Source organism: Hyperolius riggenbachi, chromosome 2 (genome assembly GCF_040937935.1).
Source record: "Hyperolius riggenbachi isolate aHypRig1 chromosome 2, aHypRig1.pri, whole genome shotgun sequence".
Lineage (NCBI taxonomy): Eukaryota > Metazoa > Chordata > Amphibia > Anura > Hyperoliidae > Hyperolius > Hyperolius riggenbachi.
The window spans coordinates 316,724,671-316,746,451 of NC_090647.1; the positions used below are offsets into that span (position 1 = coordinate 316,724,671).

General features: G+C 41.3%; 1 protein-coding gene across 18 annotated transcripts in view; it reads right to left on the reverse strand.

The window, feature by feature from the left end:
• Positions 1-21,781, reverse strand: part of EPB41 (erythrocyte membrane protein band 4.1) — a 228,181-nt gene that overhangs the window by 30,944 nt on the left and 175,456 nt on the right. For 10 of the 18 annotated variants that reach the window (XM_068269163.1, XM_068269169.1, XM_068269168.1 and 7 more), the window contains exons 9-17: positions 21,307-21,459; positions 19,707-19,804; positions 19,450-19,622; positions 11,905-12,006; positions 8,410-8,514; positions 5,934-6,118; positions 3,011-3,070; positions 2,397-2,438; positions 93-155 (exon numbers count right to left, since the gene is read on the reverse strand). In XM_068269163.1, coding sequence (XP_068125264.1) covers positions 93-155; positions 2,397-2,438; positions 3,011-3,070; positions 5,934-6,118; positions 8,410-8,514; positions 11,905-12,006; positions 19,450-19,622; positions 19,707-19,804; positions 21,307-21,459 — 981 coding nt within the window. The remainder of the gene's footprint in view (positions 1-92; positions 156-2,396; positions 2,439-3,010; positions 3,071-5,933; positions 6,119-8,409; positions 8,515-11,904; positions 12,007-19,449; positions 19,623-19,706; positions 19,805-21,306; positions 21,460-21,781) is intronic. The other 8 variants (XM_068269179.1, XM_068269174.1, XM_068269180.1 and 5 more) reach the window with 6 other exon arrangements.

Consider the following 21,781-nt stretch of genomic DNA (forward strand, 5'->3'; position numbering starts at 1 on the left):
TGCAGGCGCTTCTGCAACGAATTACACAAAATAAAAATGAAAGAAAAAGTTCACAAAACACGTTGTTACAGACTGCAAGAAGTTATACCAACCTCCAACATTAAATTGCTATGCCTGATATAAATGTTTTCCCCCTCTAGTTTCTTTGCTCTTTTCTGTGAAGTGAACAAAATAAGTAGAAATTCCATATAAATTGAAAACAGATTGTAGTAAAGTTGGTGAACAAATGAGAAAAATTAATCAAAGGCATTTATTCTGAACCCACAAAAAATGTAAAGCTAAGAAGGGGCGAAGCCTGTCTACCCCAGAATACTGAACTAACCGGCTGAATTTACATAGGCTCTGTTAATTCACTGATGTCAGAAATCTTCCACAGAATTGTTAATCTCTAAAATATTGCTGGAATGTCATATGTAGCGCATAGAACCAACAGACCAATTTTTTTTTTTTTAAAATATTTACGGACTGCAAACTGTAAAGCTACAGACTCCATACTAAGCTGAGAACAGTATTCCTATCCTAACAGGAAACTGATGAAGAAATGTACAACTCGCTACCTAGGTGTAGCATCTACTGATTTGCCACCACACTATGCTGTGTGTATCATAACCTGATAATACACAGATAGTCCCCTAATTACAAGCAACTCGACTCACCAACATCTCATACATACAAAGTTGTGTTCTCATGTGCAGAACATACTGTACTGATTGTAACTACATATTTTTGTTGTTACAGTATTAAAAATGTTGTAGGTAGGTCAAAGCACATTGACACCCCCCCCATAAAAAAAACAAAAAAAAACTGTTTATAATAATAATGTATGTTCAAATCCGGAACGGTCTGAAAGTAAATCATCCATCCATGTGCTCGCATGTTTAACATGACTCAACACCTACACCTCTTACATTTTCCACAGCAATCACCAAATGGGAAGGGGTGTATTCACTTCACTTTTTGGCGATAAATGTACCATTTTGGAATTCATATCCCTTTAACCAACAAAATCTCCTCAGTGAAGAGACAGACAGCAATAGTAAGAAAACAAAAAGGGCGGAGATTCTAACGCTTCTCCAGTCTAAAATTCCCTAAGTTATCCCTCAATAACTCCTACACCCTCTAACTAAAATAAAGATTCTTCTTTAGTTAAACGAAAATCCAGTCATTTAAAGTTGGTGTCAAGGACACTAACTCTCTATGCTATAATAAATTACAATAGCCGCAATTCTATTTACCTGCCTGCTCTACCCACGCTACCCCATATAAGGCAAAGGTCCCTCCTTATCAAGGAATAACGCCATGGTGTTTTTTCTATTTGATGCGAGATTATAGCCTTTGACCAGGGTTCGAATCCCAGCTCAAGTCAATATGTAAAACAGTAAGGAGTCTTTGGGCAAGGGTCTCTAATGGTTCTCCGTGCAGCGTGCCCCAAGTGGCTGTAGTTCTGGCGCTTTTGAGTCCACCAGGAGAAAAGGGGTTGTATAAATGTTCTGCATCTTCTTTTCAACAATATAAAAAAAAAAAACCATTCTGACATAGCCCAAAATAGCTGGTGGGATTAACTCGTTGGACCTTTTATAAAAAGAAATCTAAAAATGATATAAATGTAACACGGTCATATATTCTTAAGATGCGTGCAAATGAAATAAGCAGCATCAATTCAAATTGCCATAAAAGGTATTCATAATTAGAGATGGACATTTCTGAAATAATATTGTGTGAGCTCTTACTGCAAGTGAAATCCACTAGGACAAGCTTGAAAACTTTTATGACATTCCAGATCTATTTATACACAAATGCTCCACGCAATACTAACAATTCATATGACTCACAAGCCTCTTTCACTACTACAAACGCTATAAAGTCACAAATATCTAGAAGACTCAGACCTGCTATTCCCTCATTTCTCTACTGTATAGAGTAACAGTTGCCAACACATAGTGGGCTACTATGCAAAGGGTAGAAATGTGTAACATTACATAATAGCCCAATATTTCTGTATTGGAGCCACTTGAATAGTTGTAAAGTGGGAAATTCCTTGTAAGCATAAATAAAACCTCACACCTATGTAAGAAAGATGGTGCTTTTATGTGCATCACTACACTGACAAATAGCAATTTAGTCTACCACGGCATGGAAAACAGTAGCTAGGTAAATAACTACACCATTCCCTCACAAGCCCTAAGTCCGGTGGGCACAATGACTCTATAAGGGTCCTATATTGAATGAGCATTGTTTCTAATTTTTCTGGCCAATGAGTTGCCCAACTAATCTACTACCTAGGCAATGAGATATAGGGTTTTGCTGTAGTCTTTATTCTGTCCAATAAAAAAAATGTAGGTTCTGCCACCCTTGTATGCAACTGACTAACAAATACGTTAACAGACACTGCTAACCTTCCTCATGCGTACTATGTCATCCTCTTTTTCAGCAGGTTGCTGCAAGGTCGTGGAAGGAAATTAAAAGAAGACAAATAAAAACAATTATTAATAAAGGAAAAAAATTACTACAGAAGGCAGTGAAATAAACAGCAATACGTCTTGGTTGAACATGCAGGTTAAGAACAGAACCGGCGGGAGCCAACATGCACAGGGAGTAAAAGGGGCACCAGATCGGTGAGAATATCAGGCTTGAACATTTTTGTGCAAATAGTGATCAGTGTGTCTACATATACTGGAGTTTGTAAATACGTTTTGCAGAACTCCACTCGGCCAAAGAAAAACGCCACATTTTAAGACTTGATTAATCTCAGAGTAAAGACAAGAATGTAATATTAAGAGGTGGTCACAAGAGGGCGCTCTCTCCCTTCAGCTTTTTATTACATTTCATAGCGATTCTGCAGGTGAACTTTTTCAGAAACAATGACAGATTCCCCTAAGTTGTTCAATGTGAAAACTGGAGCTGCCCTAAGGAGCCAATCCAGCTATTTCCATAACAAAAAAATGCTAATTTTATCTAATACAGCTCAGGGAGAAACAAACACACACACACAATGCTAATGTATACAAACCTGTACTTGATCTCCATTGACAGTAGGTGAGGAAGAGTCATGTGATGATACTTTTACATCCTAAATGGAAAATGACACTGTTACTAACACAATCCAAGCCATTCAATTAGATAGATCTAATGGTCACAGTTTGTTTTAATGTCTGCAAGGCTGACTGCTTGTATAAAAGTAATTTGTCCATTAAAAGATTGAGGATTGCAGGTATTTCTCTACAGAAAATGTATTGCTTTTTACTTGAAGGAACCAAACAAGCCTTTAGGAGATGGTTGTGACCAAATCATACAAATAATCGATTCTCCTTAATTGCTCCACTCAAACATCAACCCAAATACTGTCATGCTAGCCATGGACTGTTTGATGCAGAGCAACAAATGTGCAGTGTGCCAACTAACCCACAGCCTAATCAGAGAAAAAACGTTATCACCACTCCCAACCATGGTGATGACTGCTGAGCTGTCCAATAGAAATCGGATGTAAATGACTTGGAAAGCTGGCAGTGGCAAGACTACTGGCAAATCAATTCAAAGTGATCGGATCCGCTGGGAAAAAAATGATTCTTGTATGGGTAGTTTAGAAAGTGTACATTGACTGTCTGCTGAGATAGTACATAATGTTACACATCCATGAAGAGGCCCCCACAGATGAATAGCAAGCTTTGGAATAGGGAATTACTCTTGTGAAGCTTCTATATATTAAAATACTAAAGATGAGCGTCAATTAATGGCTTTCCATGCAAATTCCCACATTTGTACTTGGACTAACAGTGCCAGTACATGCTGATTACATTATATGTTCACAGAGCAGAGCCATGGGAGCAATTTATACTATAGTCCAGCACAAGTACCTGCTTTTTATTAAATCATCATCCTATATAATAAAAACCCCTCTGTCCCTGTGCCATTCTTCTGTCCCTGTGTCCGTGTGTTTTGGCTACTGCGCATGTGTAACCGTTCGGGCAGGTGGAGGACAGGGCCAGGGATGGGCTTATGCGGCAAGAGCCTAGACTTAGTGTTATAGTAATGTTTTTCAATAAAAAAACTTCACAATTTGTGGTACACAAATTGGCATATTCGGCTCAGGCAAGATCAACCCTAAAAAAGGGATTGATGGTGGCACTTGGCTGTTCCTCCTGCCTGCACCCAATATGCCGATTGTCAGGTTGCAGATCACAATTTTGTAAGTGTTATATAAAATGTTGGTTGAATAAAAAGTATGTTCTGCTGCACTTTGTCAAGTGCTCCCATGACTACCTGCTCGATTTGTGAAATATAATTATTATTCTGCCATAATTGGTCAATGAGAAGCACCATTGTACTTAGCAAAAAAAATTTCCCTCCATAAAGCACTGTTAGTGTTCTATGTATTACGGTCTTTCTTCCTTTTTCCCAGCGATCATATCTATATTAAGGTTGCTGATTAATTAGATGGTTAATTAAACAGCTTGTCTGGCTCGATTTCAAGTCAGTTGCATGTAAAGTAGGAATTGTCAGTGAAACACAACAGTCCCACTTTCAATGTGGCTCAGTGAAATGCAATAGCCTACTATAGGAAACCAAGTTAATGAGATCTTGCAACTAAAGCTTGCAACCTACTGCATATACGGTGTCCTGAGCTGATGGATCTGGATTCCTATACAAATGGTCTCTGAATGACAAGTCTGAGTAAACTCCTCTAGAATGATTCACGTCTTGATATTCATATCTCCTTTGAGTTCAGATTACGGAATCAAATTTTGAGCAGGACAATGGCCTCAATTCACGGAGTATTATCAAACGTTTATCAAACACTTTATCAAACGTTTGATAATTTACCTCATGGGTAAAATCTCACTAAGGTGTTATATATTTGTTGAACGTTTTATCGGTAAAACATTCGATAAATATATAACGCCTTAGTGAATTTAAAATGAGATTTTACCCATGAGGTAAATTATCAAACGTTTGATAAAGTGTTTGATAAACGTTTGATAATGTTCCGTGAATTGAGGCCAGTGTGTAAAACAGGGAGGGTGAGGAGAAACTTGAGCCATTTCTGACCAGGCCCTGGGAGAAGAGCCAGATGGACGTCGAGGGACCTCCCGACCTACGGTGGGCTGGAGAAAGCACAAGGTAAGTTCAGATTTTGATTTTAGTTAGAGCTCGGAGTCTCTTTAATGCAAAACTTGTTAGTACTTATACTATTGTTTTGACTTTTAAAGTACATCAGACTGGCCCCAGGTTTTGTTCCTTATCTCTTTTTCAAACACTCACACAGCTCTGCCGTCATATACAGTAGACGGTAGGGCGAGTGATCTGTGGCAAGAAGAAAGCGATGCAATTGGCGGGATGATTGAAATATACGCAAACAGGGCGTAGATTTCAATCATCAAGGTCCAGAAGTGGTTAAAGAGAGGTCACCAGTGAATTGTAACAAGGTCACAGCTACTCTAATACATAATCCAAAGCAAAAAAAAATAAATAGAGGATTTCTACATCCCTACCAGAAGTAGGTCAGTTTACCTTTAAGATGTATGAGGCATCTTTTTCAAGCACATCTAGGCAGGGAGCACTCTGTCAGTTTTCTGTTTGCTTTTCTGCATGAGTTTTCTGCACACCATGTACTAGATGTTGTATGTGGGAAAATGCACATAGTGCTGCACTGCTGTCAGTTTTTTTTTCTTGTATACAAAAAAATGTGGTTTCCTGTGCACAAATCACAGATCATAACCGACAAATGTGCCCCCTGCTTTATTCTCCTAGCATGCAGTGAAACAATCACTTTTCACCAATGCAATAGCAGAAGTAAATTCTCAAAAATATTACACAGTCTCATTTCTAATATGCTATACAGCTTAAACAACAAAAAACAGACTAGCTACATTTTTGTTTTAGCCAATTTAAAACACCTTGACAATGGTGACAATGGAAAAGGTAAAAACAATAACCTTAGGAGAGCTTCTTGGCTCTTGGACACGTTCCTGTGTTTTCTTTTCCTCTTTTGTAGCAGAAGATTCTTCTACTCTGCGTGCAGCAGACTCTCTGGAAGGGGTAGGCTGTACAACCACCTGGCTTGCGGTGATAACAGGTGCAGAGACTGGACGAGGGTTGCGTTCAGGGGTGGGTACAACAGCTGTCAAACATAACAAAGAGGTAAGAATGGAATCATGATAACCGCAGTCAATATATTCCTATATATGGACATGTACAGTATTTCAAATAAAGTACCCCTAATTCGGGGAACAAAATTACTGAATGAAACCCATGGTGGGCGAGATTACCTCCTCCCGAGTGTCCAGATGCTGATAATAATGCTCAGGGTCCCTACCCTTCCTCTTATCTCCCCATCCTCCAAGCAAATTTTAACTGCACATGTGTAAGTTTCAAACTGCACATGCGCATTGAAAGAATCGCAGGGCAATGTTTACTTCTGCAGTGCATGCATAGTTCGGAAATAGTGCTTGTGCAGTTCGAATCGTATTACGCTACTTGGAGGAACTTCTGGAAAAGTATTTGATGGAGGGATAGCCAAAATACTTAAGGGACCGGGCATAGGGAGAAACCCGGAGGACTACGAGCAGCATCTCACTTGGGAGGTGGCAATCTAGCCTACCATGGGCTTCATTCAAATATTTTTGTCCAATTCAGGGGTTACTTTGAGGTTTATTTTTCCGAACTTGCTTACTATTAATTGATAAAGGAAAAAAGATCTACTGGTAATCAGGATGACAAATACACAGTCATTTTCCAGTAGTAATAATATAAATAAATAACAATACAGATGCAGAATACCACCTCCCTCTCACATGCCCCAAAATTGTTGTTACATTATAAGCAAGGCAGCATAGCATTTAGTACACATGCACGAGGACTGACAGAGCACCTATGTGGAGGACCACATGCAAACCTCAGATTTAGCCTGGAATGCTGGATAAACAAGGTTATCACGCAAGAAGCATGTTTCAGGCTAAACATACAGCAGTATGATACCATGCTTAAAGAGGAACTGCAGTGAAAAGAACATAAATAAAATTGCTTAGTGTTTACAATATTCAGTCAGTGTTTGCTCATTGTAAAAGTTCTCCTCTCCCTGATCTGCATTCTGAAATTTACCACTGGTGGTGTGGTGACATCTTTAGTTCTGCCAGGTGATCTGTACTTAATTCTTTGTTATTGAAAGTTCTATGATAGTTCTTGCTTGGCAGTACGAAAAAGCAGTTCTTCCCCACAACGCAATGAGGTTCACAGACAGCAAACTGTCAGGACCATGGTCATGACATCACAAAGTGGGAGGGGGTTTTACCGCAATATCAGCCATTTTTGAGAAAAAGGAGGGTAGCAGCTACTAATTTGGGATGAAGTTCAATCCTTAAAGTTCCTCTTTAATAATAACGATCAGGAGCTCTAAAGATTGGACTAACACTTTATAAGTTCTATAATATTTCAATCATCATTTTTTGAAGTGTGTTGACTTCTCTGTTATTCAAAGCCATTTTAAAAAGCAATATATTGCTAAACTGGAGGAGGTAAGGAAATTAAAAAAATCTTCTTTATAACACAGAAACCAATTTTACTATATTCTGTGTCATGTACATTTAATTTTATCAACAATACTTGCAAATTAATATCAGAACCAGATTTCTGCATGTGCAACCTTCACCAACTTCTTGAACGTAAAACTTGGAAGGAAGTTTAGGCTGGGCCATATATGAAACTAACAATGTTTGAGCCTGTCAAAAGAGAACGTTACCACGACCAGATATATACGACTATATAGTGTTACCTGCTTGTACTCTTAACTTCTGAAATTATTTAGGTAATATTTGTAATAGATTTCGTACATGACATGATTACATACTTTTTTTATTTTGCTCATGATGCAATGTAAAATTAAATAATTAGTTGATTAGCAAAACACTAGCAAATGTTTTTTTTTTTTAAACAAGCAGCAGTTTGCCACGTAGTGGGTTTAAGCACCCCTACTGCAAAAGTACGGTAAATCACACTTCATATAAACCAATAGGGGTAAACTTCACCAAATCCCATTACTAATTCATTTTGTTTATCAGAAATGTAGCTTTTTTATTTATTACTAGAAAAAAATAAAAATTGCTATTTTGTGTCTACTCCACACCAAAGGTGTAAGGGTAAGGAAAAAGCTTAGTTTATCATAATTACAGATTAGTAGAAGGCAAAACACAACAAAGCCTATTGCTTTCAATCAGAAAAACCCTGCTGAAAAATTATAGGGGCAGACAGGACATATGAATACATAAAAGGCATATCTATGAAACCCTCTTATGTAATCAGTGAACATGACTGCCCCATATCTGATGTGCATCCTAATGTTTCATATGAAGTATGATGCGATAGTTCTGCTTTATGTTATAATAGCCAGCAAAGTCAGCCTTCACACGGTGGTACCTGGCTGCTCAGTTTTTACATCTACTATGTGGAGCAGCTCAACGCCATTTATGTCCTCCGGCCTCTTGAGATTAGACTGTTCAATGTTTTTCAATGCGACCTCTTCTGTAAACAAGTTCATAAGATAACAAGTGTGACACAAATATAGTGTTATGTCACACAGTACCAGACAAACAATCCCACAAAAAAACACACTTGCTAGCTGGCAAAGATGTACAAGTGAATTGCAAACTACAATGAGTTTTATTGCAAGCTAATAAGCGGTTTGTTACATGAGCCAGACTACCAGATCCGTAACCTATGGATTCTTATAAGAATCATATAGGCGCACATATCTTATACAGGGTTATGTAAATAACATCATGCAAACCAGGGGCAGTTTTGGTCCTGAAGGGTGCCATGCCCTTGATTAAGCCCGATCCCGAACCAAACCACACCCCCGAACTAAGCCATGCCCGTACGGGTGTTTTTTGCCTCCTTCTATCCTCCTGTGCTTACAGAACTAGATTAAGGTAAAATGGTAACCTAGGCAAGCAATGACTTTGAGCCCACCCTTGATGGCTAATTAGCTTTTTTGGCAAGATTTGTTAAGGGCTAGCATAAACAGGGCCGCTAGACTCTCTACAGGCCCTAGGCACCGGCCTAAGTTGACTTGTGGATGATCCAGCTGTGTGTGTGTCCCTCTGTACCTCCTTCCATTCCCCTTTGTGCCTCTCTCTGTCCCCTTATCCCACTATCTGTTCCTGTTCCCCTCCTGTGCTCCCTCAGTCTAGTGTGTAAAGGCAGAGTATAGTGCAGCAGAGTCCAGTGCTGTGCTGTGCCTGTGCGACCCTCCTGTCTGTTTTCTGCTCCCTCTAGTGCTGGCACCTCACTCTCCTCATGTAGCGTGCAATCATGCTACATGCGGTAAGAGATGCTGGCCACTAGGGCGAGAGGGGAGCGAACATGCGGAAGCGGAGTGGTGAGGGCACAGCTTCTGCTGCACTATTCTGCATTTACACACTGAGCTGGGGGAGCGCATGAAAGGGGTGTGCAACAAAATACGATAGGAGTGGCGGGTTGTTTTTTGTATCTCAGAGACTCCCTGCATTATGCATCTACCCTATACAGCACATGGCTCATGTTCTCTAGTGTGTGGGTGCTTTTTTTTGGGGGGGGGGGGGGGGGATTAACACAGGAGTACATATTGCTTAGACGCCACTCAGTTTGCTGCGGGGAGAGCTAAATGATGGCTCTCCCTGCTGCCGTTAAATTTCGAGACGGCATTAAATACTATTCCCCCCTAGAGTTGTCGCAACTCGAAGGGAGAGGTAATTCGGGGTCTGGCCCCGATGCAAGTTTTCCATGCCCCCCCCCCCCCCCCAAGTGCTATATACATAACAATTGATACGGCACACCAAAACCAATAAAGGACAGCCACAGTGTCAGAGGTGCAAGAAGGGGATGAGGAACAGTTTGTTAATGATCATTACTATTCAAAGCATCTATAAAAGTGAATATTATCAGCACAGGACTAATAAAGAGCAAATACTGTGGTTGAGGGAGGGCCCTGGTGCAGTCACAACCTCTGCACCCCCTATTGCTACGCCGCTGGCACCGTGCGCTAAAATAACCTTCTTAGTGACACAGGACTTCTTGCCTGGAGTGACAAAAAGGCTAGACATGCCCCTGACACTGCATACATACAATTTATAGAATGATAAGAGTAAACAACCTCAAAATAATGAATACTTTACTTTTAACTTTAGTATAGTCAGAGTTGCTGAACAACACAGTGATAAATGGAGCAAACAAAAAACAGTGCTAAATGCATTTCTGTGCATAGTCACTGATTTATAAAGCCTGACTGTTAGCAAGCCCTTCATAAACATAATTCACGCAGAAGTGCTCTACATAAGTAAACCTGCATTATATCGCTTCCAAACCACCTAAACTCGTTGCCTAACATACTACCAGCCCTTATACCCAACCTTAACCTCCCTGCCTAACGTACTACTAGTCCTAAGCCTAATCCTAACCTCCCCGCCTAGCGTAATACCATTCCTGATACCCAAACTCGCCCTAGCGTAATACCATAACTGGATGCCTAAACCTCCCCGCCTAGCAGAATACCATTCCTGATTCCTAAGCCTAACCTCCCTGTTTAACAGAATGCCATTCCTGATGCCAAACCCTAACCGCCCTCCCTAATGAATTACCATTCCTGATACCCATTTCTAACCTCCCTGCCTAACGTAATACCATTCTGGATGCCGAATTCTAACCTTCCAGAATAAAAATCCCTTCCTGACACAACCAATCTCCTTAACCATAACTAAAAACTAACCTCCCCTTACCTTATCCCCTCAACACTACTAATATTGGTACCTAACCCAAACCAATAACCTTAACAACTAATCCTAACTAATACTCTCTTTCCAGACAAACCCAGTGCCAAGTTTCTTCTGCTATCAATAACCTGGCACAGCAGTTTTACCAAGACTACACATCTATATCCTTGCATGGTGTTAATTTTAAGTGTCTCCAAGTATGGTACATTAGAAACTTGAAGAGGCTATACTGCAGCAGATGCTGCAACTGTCTTAGTAAAACACACACAAGTACTCATTTTTTATTTATTTTTACAAACTGTAAAAAAAGAAACATTACTCATCCTTGTTTTAGATCAAATGGAAATATGGCACATTTTTATTGTTGTCCATTAGAATAACAGTCCCCAGTTTTAATGGAGTTAACAGAGACAAGCCATTTAGATGCAGATGTTTGCAGTATCCTGATATAAGGGTAACAAGGCCCTTTGCCTGGCATGCTCCCCACCATTTGCTATCATTACTCACCTTGTCTGGCTCTATACGTCATGCATTATATTATATTTCATATGGATGTGCTCTACCCATCCATGTTCTCTGATGTTTATGACTTGCTAAAAATTCCTAGTCCTTGATGAAGTGGCCTTGAGCAGTAAAATGTGCGTCAGGCAATTTGTACTGTCCATTAACGGATGTATTGGACACTGCATGCATGAGAGGATTTGTGGCGCTTACATACGTCTGCAGCACTGATGATGTCTTACAATTTTAATGGACAATATATTAATGTACTCTGTGCATTGCACCAGATGTTTTCTAAAATGACAACTGTTAATATCCAACACTGCTACCCTGCGAAAACCATATATATAAAAGCACGTGTGTGTACTGAATTAAACTGCAGTGCTGATCCACTCTGTAAAACTACCACTTACCCATTATATATACTATATATGGTCACCAGAGAATGGTGGGGACTGCAATACCTAGATGTGCCACTGTTTATTTTAACCTGTGAACCCAGGTAGTCTTCTAGAGTACATGTTAGGTTTCTAGCACATATGAATGCATATATGCAGCACTGCAGGCTTCTGTAAACTGTACAATGCAGAAAGCTGCTAAAGGCAAAAGACAAGAGAAGCAGTATGCGCAGGCAGAAAACAGCCCTGGAAACTGCAAGATATACCTTTGTAAAACACCGTCGATGGATTCTCTACCTCAAACACTTCCACGTCATTATCTCCATCTTCCAGGGCTACCATGTCAAATGCAGCATGCCCTTTCTTTGCTGAGGCAAAGATTAGCAAGAATATGAATTTGTATGAGTTCAAATACAAAGACTGATTGAAAATTGCACAATGCATTCAGCACTGAAATGATAAACAAGTATGAAGGATTGAAGCATCTGGCAAACAGCCTGGTGCATGGCTGGGTAAAATATCTGCAGTCTGAGTTTGACTAATTTGAGCATCGCTTGCATCAACTGTACATCTCTTATAATGGATGACAGATAAAGGTGGTCGAGGAGACGCAAATAATTTTGGCTTGCATGCAAATGGTATGCGACTTTGAACTGGACCAATCAAAGATACATAAAGTATATTTTATTTGCCCAAATTAGCTTGAAATTTGCATGCAAGATGGATTTATTTGTATCTTATGGACCATCTCTAATGACAGATCACTCACTTTTCATGTAAAAAAAAATAAAGTAAGATGACTTTTCTATTATATGTTTTCTGGACTAAAAATGCCAACAGGCCAGGAGTAACATTTGTATTGGCCAGAAGGTCAATCTGTCCACACATCTCTAGACGTATGAGCACCTTTAGGATGCACCCCTCACTTTTTTTGTAAATATTTTATCAACTCTTTTCATGGGACAACACTGAAGATATGGCACCTTGATACAATGAAAAGTGGTCAGAGTACAGCTTGTGTAACAGTGTATAACTACCATCTAAATAACTCAAAAAACTTCTGGCAATTCCAATTCGATGCAGAATGGTAGGCTAAATTTATGCAAATACATACAGCCTGAAAACTGACCAACCAAATTGCTTCTGCTGCATTCATTCAATTTCATTTTCAAGCCATATAAAGTTGCATAAAAGTTTTGAATCAACATAAAGTTGCATCAAAATTTGCATCAGTTTGGAATTGTTGGTCTGTCACTGACCATCGCTATATCAGAATATCAGTACTTCATTGCTTTCCAGCTCTTAGACTCCTTCGCTGTAATATAGCATTTTCTCAGACAGAGGTGTTCTCTGCTGGCTTACCATAGGGTTATTCAGAGAGCACACCCACCCCAAGCAGCTCTCCATCGCAGCAATCCCTTCCTGCACATGAAGTGGACTTTACTTTCTCTGGCAGAGAATCCCACCCTCTCACATCAGATGAAGTAGCTGTGTAATTGTGCTAAATACACATATAGGAGCAGCAATTTAGTGTTTCACTCAGTTACTTAAAGAGGAACTCCATTGAAAGTAATGTAATAAAAAAAGTGCTATCAGTCATACAGAGCCCCCTGATGGTCGGTTTGTGAAAAGGAATAGATTTCTCATGTAAAAGGGGGAATCAGCTACTGATAGGGATATAGTTTAATTCTTAGTCGGAGTTTCTCTTTAAGATCAAGTGTACTGTGTTACAGATTGGATTAATTTATTAATCGGGGGAGAAAATCAATTGTACCGAAATGTTATTAACCCCCCTGGCGGTATGAAAAATTCCGCCAGGGGGCAGCGCAGCAGTTTTTTTTATTTATTTATTTTTTTAAATCATGTAGCGAGCCCAGGGCTCGCTACATGATAGCCGCTGCTCAGCGGCATCCCCCAGCCCGCTTCGATCGCCTTCGGCGATCTCAGATCAGGAAATCCCGTTCAAAGAACGGGATTTCCTGGAGGGCTTGGCGACGGGGCGGGATGACGTCACCGACGTCGGGACGTCATTGGGAGTCCCGACCACCCCTCGGCGCTGCCTGGCACTGATTGGCCAGGCAGCGCACGGGGTCTGGGGGGGGGGGGGGCGCGCAACAGATAGCGGCGATCGGGCACGGGCCGGCGGCGATCAGCGTGCTGGCGCAGCTAGCAAAGTGCTAGCTGCGTCCAGCAAAAAAAAAAAAAAATTATGTAAATCGGCCCAGCAGGGCCTGAGCGGCACCCTCCGGTGGCTTACCCAGTGTCCAGCACGGGGTTACCGCTAAGGAGGTTAAAGGGCCACTTTAGCCAAAAAAGTAAGCAGTTAAAATCTGACAGAACTGACAGGTTTTGGATTAGTCCATCTCCTCATGAGGCATTCTCATGGTTTCCTTTGTTTTCAGAAGCATTTCCTGAACGGCAGTTTAACTGAAAAAACAGTAAAGATACCAGCCAGACTCCCTACTCACTATTAACTGCCACTTTTGGCAGTTAGTCTTAGGAACTGCCATTTAGGCAATGCTTTTGGAAGCAAAGAAAAGGCCACGTTTACACTAACTGCTCTCAGTTCTAACTGAAAGGACAACTGATTTTCAAAGTAATGCCCATGTTTTCCTATGGCACAGTTCACACTTAACGCGTTTTAACTGAAATTGGTACTTGCGTATTATCCCGTCTGGAAAGTTTGGCAGCTTTTTGTTAAAGTTCTGTTTGCTCCCCCAGGAAGATGATGTTTAGTTCCCAAGTTATGGGGATTTGAAGGAGGGGTGTCCCCTGAACTTGGCTGCAGAAAGTGCAATTACAGAAGTACGGGACGAACCAGACATGATGATAAGCAGCACGCTAGGTAGGTTTTCTTCTTCCTTCGCAGCATAAATCTGTGTCTTCAAAACTTATGTCAAGTGCCCTGGGTCTCTCATCACGGATGAAGGAGCAGCGCAGCTATGCACCCTCGTCTCCTCTCTGTCAATTCCACTGTGCTCTCTGCAGCAAAGGGCAGGGGACACTCATCCCGCAACCCACCCCCCCTCCCCAACTTAAGAACGGGACATCGCATTGACTCGGGACCCAGTGCAAAGGAAAGCCAGGACTTGGCTAGGGGAACAAACAGAACGTTAACAAAAAGCTGCCAAACGTCCCGGACAGGATAATACGCAAGTACCCTGAAATCTTTTTCACAATGCACTGCTATGGAGAAGAAAAAACGCATAACAACCGATTAAGTGTAAACGGGGCCTAAGGGTCCTTTTCCATTTGCGGAGTGATGCGAGTGCAGCTAACCGCATTGCATCATTTCCGCTTGCAGTCGCGTCACTTCCGCATCTCCCGATACAAAAGTGACTGAAGGAGACGGGACGCCGATGTGGCCATGCGAGGATCTGCAGCATGCTGCAATTCTCCGATTGCTCCACACCACTCTGCTTAACCAGCACGCAATGAACTGTTTCATTGACGTGCTTTGGTTTCAGCTCAGCTACGGTGCACACCGCGTATAGTGGAAACGGGCCCTGAGAATCCCCCAGGAGGAGATGGACTAGTCCAAAACCTGTCAGTTCTGTCAAGATTTTAACTGCTTACTTTTTTTGCTGGAGCGGTCCTTTAAACAAACAGAGTTGCCAGGTTTTGTTTGATTTTAGTTACATTTTACCGAGCCGTAATTTTGAAATTTTTCTTTTTAATGCAATTCAAAGATGTTATCAAAAACAGATGTTTCTAGCAATCTACATAAACAATTTTATCTGCTTTGATTAATAAAATGATTGTGTGGAATGGAAAGTTAAGCCCATTGTGCTGGTGATTTGAGAGACCTATTTGTGTGGCCACTCTCACTTTTTCCCAGTAGCCCCTTCTCACTCTTTTACTGATAGAGGAAAACAGAGTTGTGGTTGACAGCACCTACTTGCCAGTGCATGTACATCTTATGAATAATAAACCTATCTTTTCAGGTTCACAACTGTAGTATACCAGGGAGTAGGAATAGCACATGTGACAATTTCTACTGATGTCTCTTTCCCAGCCAAATAACTTATTTTAATTTCTTCATATTTCAGTGACACCTGAGAATTGCTACATGCATTCAATTATTTCAATTATGGATTAATGCTGCAGTGGTGGAACAATAGGGGTTGTCACTACACTTGAAATCAGACACGTGATTGTAAATAGGGAAAAAAAAAGGAATAAAAGGAGGCGTACTCAGGAAGGGTCCTACACAGGGTTCTTTCACATGGATGGCTAACAGCAGTACAGTTTACCACCCGTTACTTCACAGGTTCTTGCAGATGGCATTCCATGCATGTACATTTGAACGGACAGCAGCTGGCCACTAAACGTGACATACAGTACACTGCCTTTAAACCACTAACACCTGTGGCTACAAATGCTCCGATTCAGTTGCATTATAGAGCAACATGAAGGCACTGACTATGGGCATAAATACAAAGTAATTTCAGCACAGGTCTGACGTTATAGTCTTTTCCCGCATCAAAGCTCAATATTATGAAAGACAAATGGAGGCTTCCCAGCTTGTAATAACCCAAATTATAAGGTTATTAGAGTGGTGTGGGTGAGCAAGTAGCTAGCTGGGAATGTATCCAATCCAGTCAACAAGACTCACATGCCTGCAGCTATAACTCCAGAGCCCCTGAGAACTTCTGTGTGCAAAACTGGTCGGGTTGTAATCAAGCATCACCTAGGATTCATTCCTTGACTGGATTTTTATACAGAGTGCTGTCTGTTTGAGGAGTACCTGTCTTCTGGGACTCCATAAGTGTATTTTGCTTTAAATGTTTTAAATTGTATCTGCCTTATGGCATATTAAACAGTTTACAGTTAGACATATGACCTTTATTTATTCATTACTCATGTACACGGCCTGATACTCCGGAACAGTGTTGCTTGAAGCTCTGGATCCTTGCCAAGCGTTGAACGATCTGATCATGTGTGGCGTCCTAGTGGAGTCCTATCGCCTGGACTGGAGAAGTTTTCGGCTACCTGGTCACCCACACAACTGTAAGAACCTTATAATTTGAGTTGTTACAAGCGGTAACTTTGACGCACAGCGCTCAGCGCCATCATAGCAAAAATGCTATGATGCGTGCCCCGGTTTAGGGCATTTCGGGGCTCCGGCGATCGCCAGACCCCAAATTACATCTCCCTCCGAGTTGCTACATCTCGGAGGGGAAATAGTGTTTAACACCGTCGGGGAGTTTAGTGGCAGCAGGGAGAACAGTCATTCGGCCGCCCTGTGCTCAACTCACCGGCGGACGTGTAAATATGTACTCTGTTACAAGCCGGTAAGCCTCCATTTGTCTTTGATAAAATCGTGCTTTGATGCAGGAGGACGCTATTACACTAAATCTGCGCTGAAATTGCATTGAATTTATTGCCGTGTTCTCCCAAGAATTTTTTTCCAGCTGGGTGGCATGAAATAGTAGCCAGGTGGGGTGCAATCGGGGGAATGCAGGGGCGGCACAACTCTGCTTACAACATAGGAGACGGATGAGGAGATGAGTCGGGTGCGCCCTAAAATTAGCGGGGTGAAGCACCTGGCTAAAAAAGCCTGGGGAGAACACTGCATTTGGGACATTGGGACGTGCACTTCTTTCAGCAGCGGTCACTTGTTGCCGTTTTGCCATCCATATGAAAGAGCCCCCAAAATCAAGGCTCGGTCCACACTAGGTGCAGTTGCAGAACGCAATCCACGGCCAGGCTCTGGTTTTCTAAACCGAAACGTAAACAGATCAAAAACTGATCCATGCTGCCCTTTTGCAGCACGTTTCCAGTCTGTTTACATTTTAAAAACCGTGTCCCTTAAAAAGTAGCCTGGGGGGGGGGGGGGGGCATGCTGGAGGGGGTAGCAGCCAAGAAGGGGGCAGCAGGCCAGCAGGCACAGCGGCGGGGAGGGGCATCCCCAGCCCCAGTCCAGCAATGTGCGCTATAGTAATCGGCGAGCGGGGAAGCAATTACCTTCCTTCCTCTGCTCGCTGTGTGACTTCCTGCAATGCCGCTCACTAGAGTTATTAACCGTAGCATTTCTCTCAGTTGCTTCATTTTTTTTCTGACCTCTCTCACAAACAAGGCATTTCAATCCACAGAACTGCTGTTGACTGGTTGTCTTAATTTATTTCACACCAAATATACGGTAAGTAAATTCTAGAGCAGGGTTCCCCAAACTTATTCGGTCAAGGGCCGGGTCAATATGATGTAGAAAACATGAAATTGAACGTAGGTAGTGTAAACTTTTACCTGTTAACACGTACAGCCATTTTGTCTCCCATTTAACCAAAGCAGATATTATGCCCCTAATACAGCATGTGCAGATAGTAAAAAATTTCTTTGCGCCAGACAATGAAGTATACCCTGGGGACAACATGTCGTCTAATTGGATAGCAGTGTCACCTGATGTAGAATTGGATTGGAAGCCAGTGAATGACTGCTCACTGGCTTCCTTGTGGATTGGTGGTGCCAGCACTGCTATTCTACATGTGAGCCACTGATATTTAAAGATGCAGTAGACCGTATCTATAAGTAATACATTGTGAGTGGGGGGGCCGTTGGAAAAGCCTCAGGGGGCCGCATTCGGCCCATGGGCCTTAGTTTGAGGACCACTGCTCTAGAGACTGTGGTGCATGAGAACCCCAGGGCATCAGCAGTTTGAGAGACAAACCAGATTGTCTATCACCAAAAATCATGCACATTTATCACCCATTTTATTGTTTGATATGAACACTGAAGCTTCTGACCAGTATCTGAAAGATTCTATCCAATGTACTTGTGCTACATGATTGGCACACTGTATAACTAAGTATGGTAGTGGGAGGGCAGTGTAGCAGATAGCATTCTTGCCTTGCAGCGCTACAGTCCTCCCTGTTCAAATCTGTGCCAAGACACTATATGCATGTAGGTTGTATGTTCTACCCATGTTTGCGTGGGTTTGCTCTGGGTACTCTTACATAGGTTAGTTTGTTCCCTCACAAAAAATTGGTCTTGGACCACAATAGCATTAGGAACATAATACAATCACTGATAATGGTAGGAATTAGATTGTGGGCTCCTCTGATGGACAGTTAGTGACATAAAATGTTATGAACTGTTAACATTTGTAAAGGGCATTTCTACAGATGGACTCAAAGTGCTTGAGAGGTCCAACCACTAAGAACGTGTTTAGAAAGCCAGTCTTGACAAGGACTCCTTACTAGGTCCAACCCTGGACTCCTATGTCATAGGTAAGGTCTTTAACAGTACATTATGACTATATATACTATGTAAAGGCACTATGGAGGATGTCAGTGTTGTATAAATACACAAAAAATAAGATGGTGTTCCTAACAGTAATAAATAGGCAGAGCGACAATATTCCTTGAATAATAGAACTAGAGAGCCTAACTGTTTTACTCCAAAACAATATGTAAGCATTTTCTTTCAGGCTCTAATAACATTAGTAAGGTTTGCTTGCAGTAAGGCAGAGCTTAATCCTACAACAGATTTCTAGCCTTCCCATAGCATTACCATATGAGTCAGAGCTCTCCTGTAAACTGAACGTCCTAACTCCTAAGAATGCATTGCCCTCAGAGTCACAGACAGAAGCAGAGGCCTAGAACAAGGACTTGCTTCATTCAACCTAAACTAGGTACAATGGTAATAAATATCTGATGTATATCTACTCTGTCTTACCCGGGATAAAAATTAAAAAAAAAAATAGTGTAGAAAAGAAAGATTAAACAAGGTGACCAAATAATGCACTACAGAAACAATCTTCTAAATGGAGCAAGGTTCTTTTCATATGAACATTAGTTCTGATGCACACTCACCTCCATCCAGGCTGTGTGAGGCTCGTTTACTGGCAGTTCGTTCAAACTGTGGGGCAGGCCTGTCTATGAGAGCGCTTGCGTGCCTAGTCTGGGCCTGGGTACGCCCACTGTAACGGAATTTGGACCCCAATGACAGGAATCTGTGTTTTGGAATGGACTCTGTAGAGGTCAGCCTAGAAAACAGTACATGCCACATTTTTTAGTCAAAACATTTTGAAAAGGATTTTAAAAAGATCGCATGGTTACAGGGAACCTACCTGAAAAATGTGTGGTGCTCAACACAGACTTTCCAAAGTTTTTTTGCAGCTCTGTAACTGGGCAGCTTAAATCCTATCGTGCTCTCATATTGCTCTTGCTGCCAAAAAAAAGGATAATAATCATGATGTTAATAATAGGCTGCTAAAATTAGAAAACCCAAAATAAAATGTGAAGTATATTGCTTATCTTATGGCTAGTCATTTTTCAGTTCTGCCTTGGCAGGGGTGAGCAGTGAGAGAAAACAGATGCTCACAAAGAGATTGTTGATCATTATGCAGACACCATCAGCCAGTACACATAAGCTCAGATGACAGGGCATGAGCAGAGGAAAAAGAAATATGACCTACTTTCTCAGATCAATCCTCTATCAGCTGTGTTATTTAAAAGCCGATGTGGCTTGTCAAGTGCATGAATATGAGATTCATATTGTTTTGCAAGGTTCACACCCCCCATAACAACTAACACATCTTACAGAGAAACTACCGGTATCTGGATTACCACATCATTATTTAGCGTTATAAAAAAAGTGAGATATACCACAACGCTTAGAACATTTCGTAGGAAGACACAGCCAAATGTGGAAAAATGATTTAAAGGGATACTCTGGCCTAAAAAGGAAGGAGAAGGGTTATAGTAACCCTTTTAGTGATTAATTACTACACAGACACTAATTTAAACACAGACAGCATTGCTTTGTGATCCAAGATATCAAAGTCTCTATAATATATCATCAGCTCTTCCCAACTTCCGTTCATAGGAACCCCGGGGGAAGGTTAGAACGTAGGTGACCTGAAGAGGCTGGCCAAGGGAGCCTTCCTGAAATTTGGGGAGGTCTGCTTGAGAAGCGCTCTATGTAAAGCGACCAAGAGGACTGGGGATTACAGATATAGAAGAGATGTGTTGAGCAAATGACTCACAAAGAACCTGTTTGAAGAAGTTGTCTCCAGATCCTATTTTTTAATGCATGCATCAGCTGAGAAGGTACTCGAGTCATTGCACATCCAGGGACAAAACGAAGGCGAACAAACATAAAAAGGTGTCCAGATGCATGCATTAAAAAAAATGGCGCAGACAAAATTTGGTGCAGGGTGGGTGGTGCATCGGTTCTTGAACTGATAGCGGAAATGGCATCGGGGCCACTGAGAAAGGTTCAGCCGGCTGCATATGGCCCATGGGCCGGACTTTGGACATTGCTGCTATAGATGCAGGCATTATACTTTGCCAATAATCTTTGTTTATGGTGAATATGAATATATATATATATATATATATATATATATATATATATATAGTGGCTGGATAGTGTACTGGTTAAGGGCCCTGCCTCTGACACAGGAGACAAAGGTTCGAATCTCGGCAGTAAGCCTACATATATTCAGTGTGGAGACTTTGGGCAAGACTTCTTAATGCTACTGCCTATAGAGGCTGCAGCTCTGGTGCTTTAAGTCCGTCAGGAGAAAAGCACGATATAAATGTCCTGTGTCTTGTCTTGCCTATTAAACCAGTATTTTTCTCCTATCTTATGATGTGGCCTTGAACAACTGAGAAAGATATGTAGAAGAAGAGGACAGAGTAAAAACATGCGCATTTTATACATACCTCTCCTGGACGAATCTTAATGAAAAAGCTACTTCTTTTGTATGAGATTTTTAACACTTTTGGCCATGGGAAACGGTTGATCCTCAGGTTATCCTTGAAAACCAAGAGACCGCCAGAGCAAACTCCAAGCTTAATATCCACACCTTCCAAGTCCTAAAATGGGTAACAGACCAGCTTACTCATAAGCCATTCACAGATGCTTTACAGAAATAGACCGAACAAACCAAAACATACAGAATGGATGTCTAAAACCATAAGCATCTGACAAGAGCTCTATGTCAACTGTTCTACTAGACAAGTATTTTAAATTCTGTTCACCCAGTTCTGTAATTCATTCATTTCTGCAGTGCTGCATATTTATGAGGATAAACATAAAATTCTCCTCTACTACTGATAATAACTAAAGCTTTGACAGTTCTCCAACCGTGATAAGCTAAAATTCAGTAGAAATACAAGTTCATCAAGAAAGTGGACA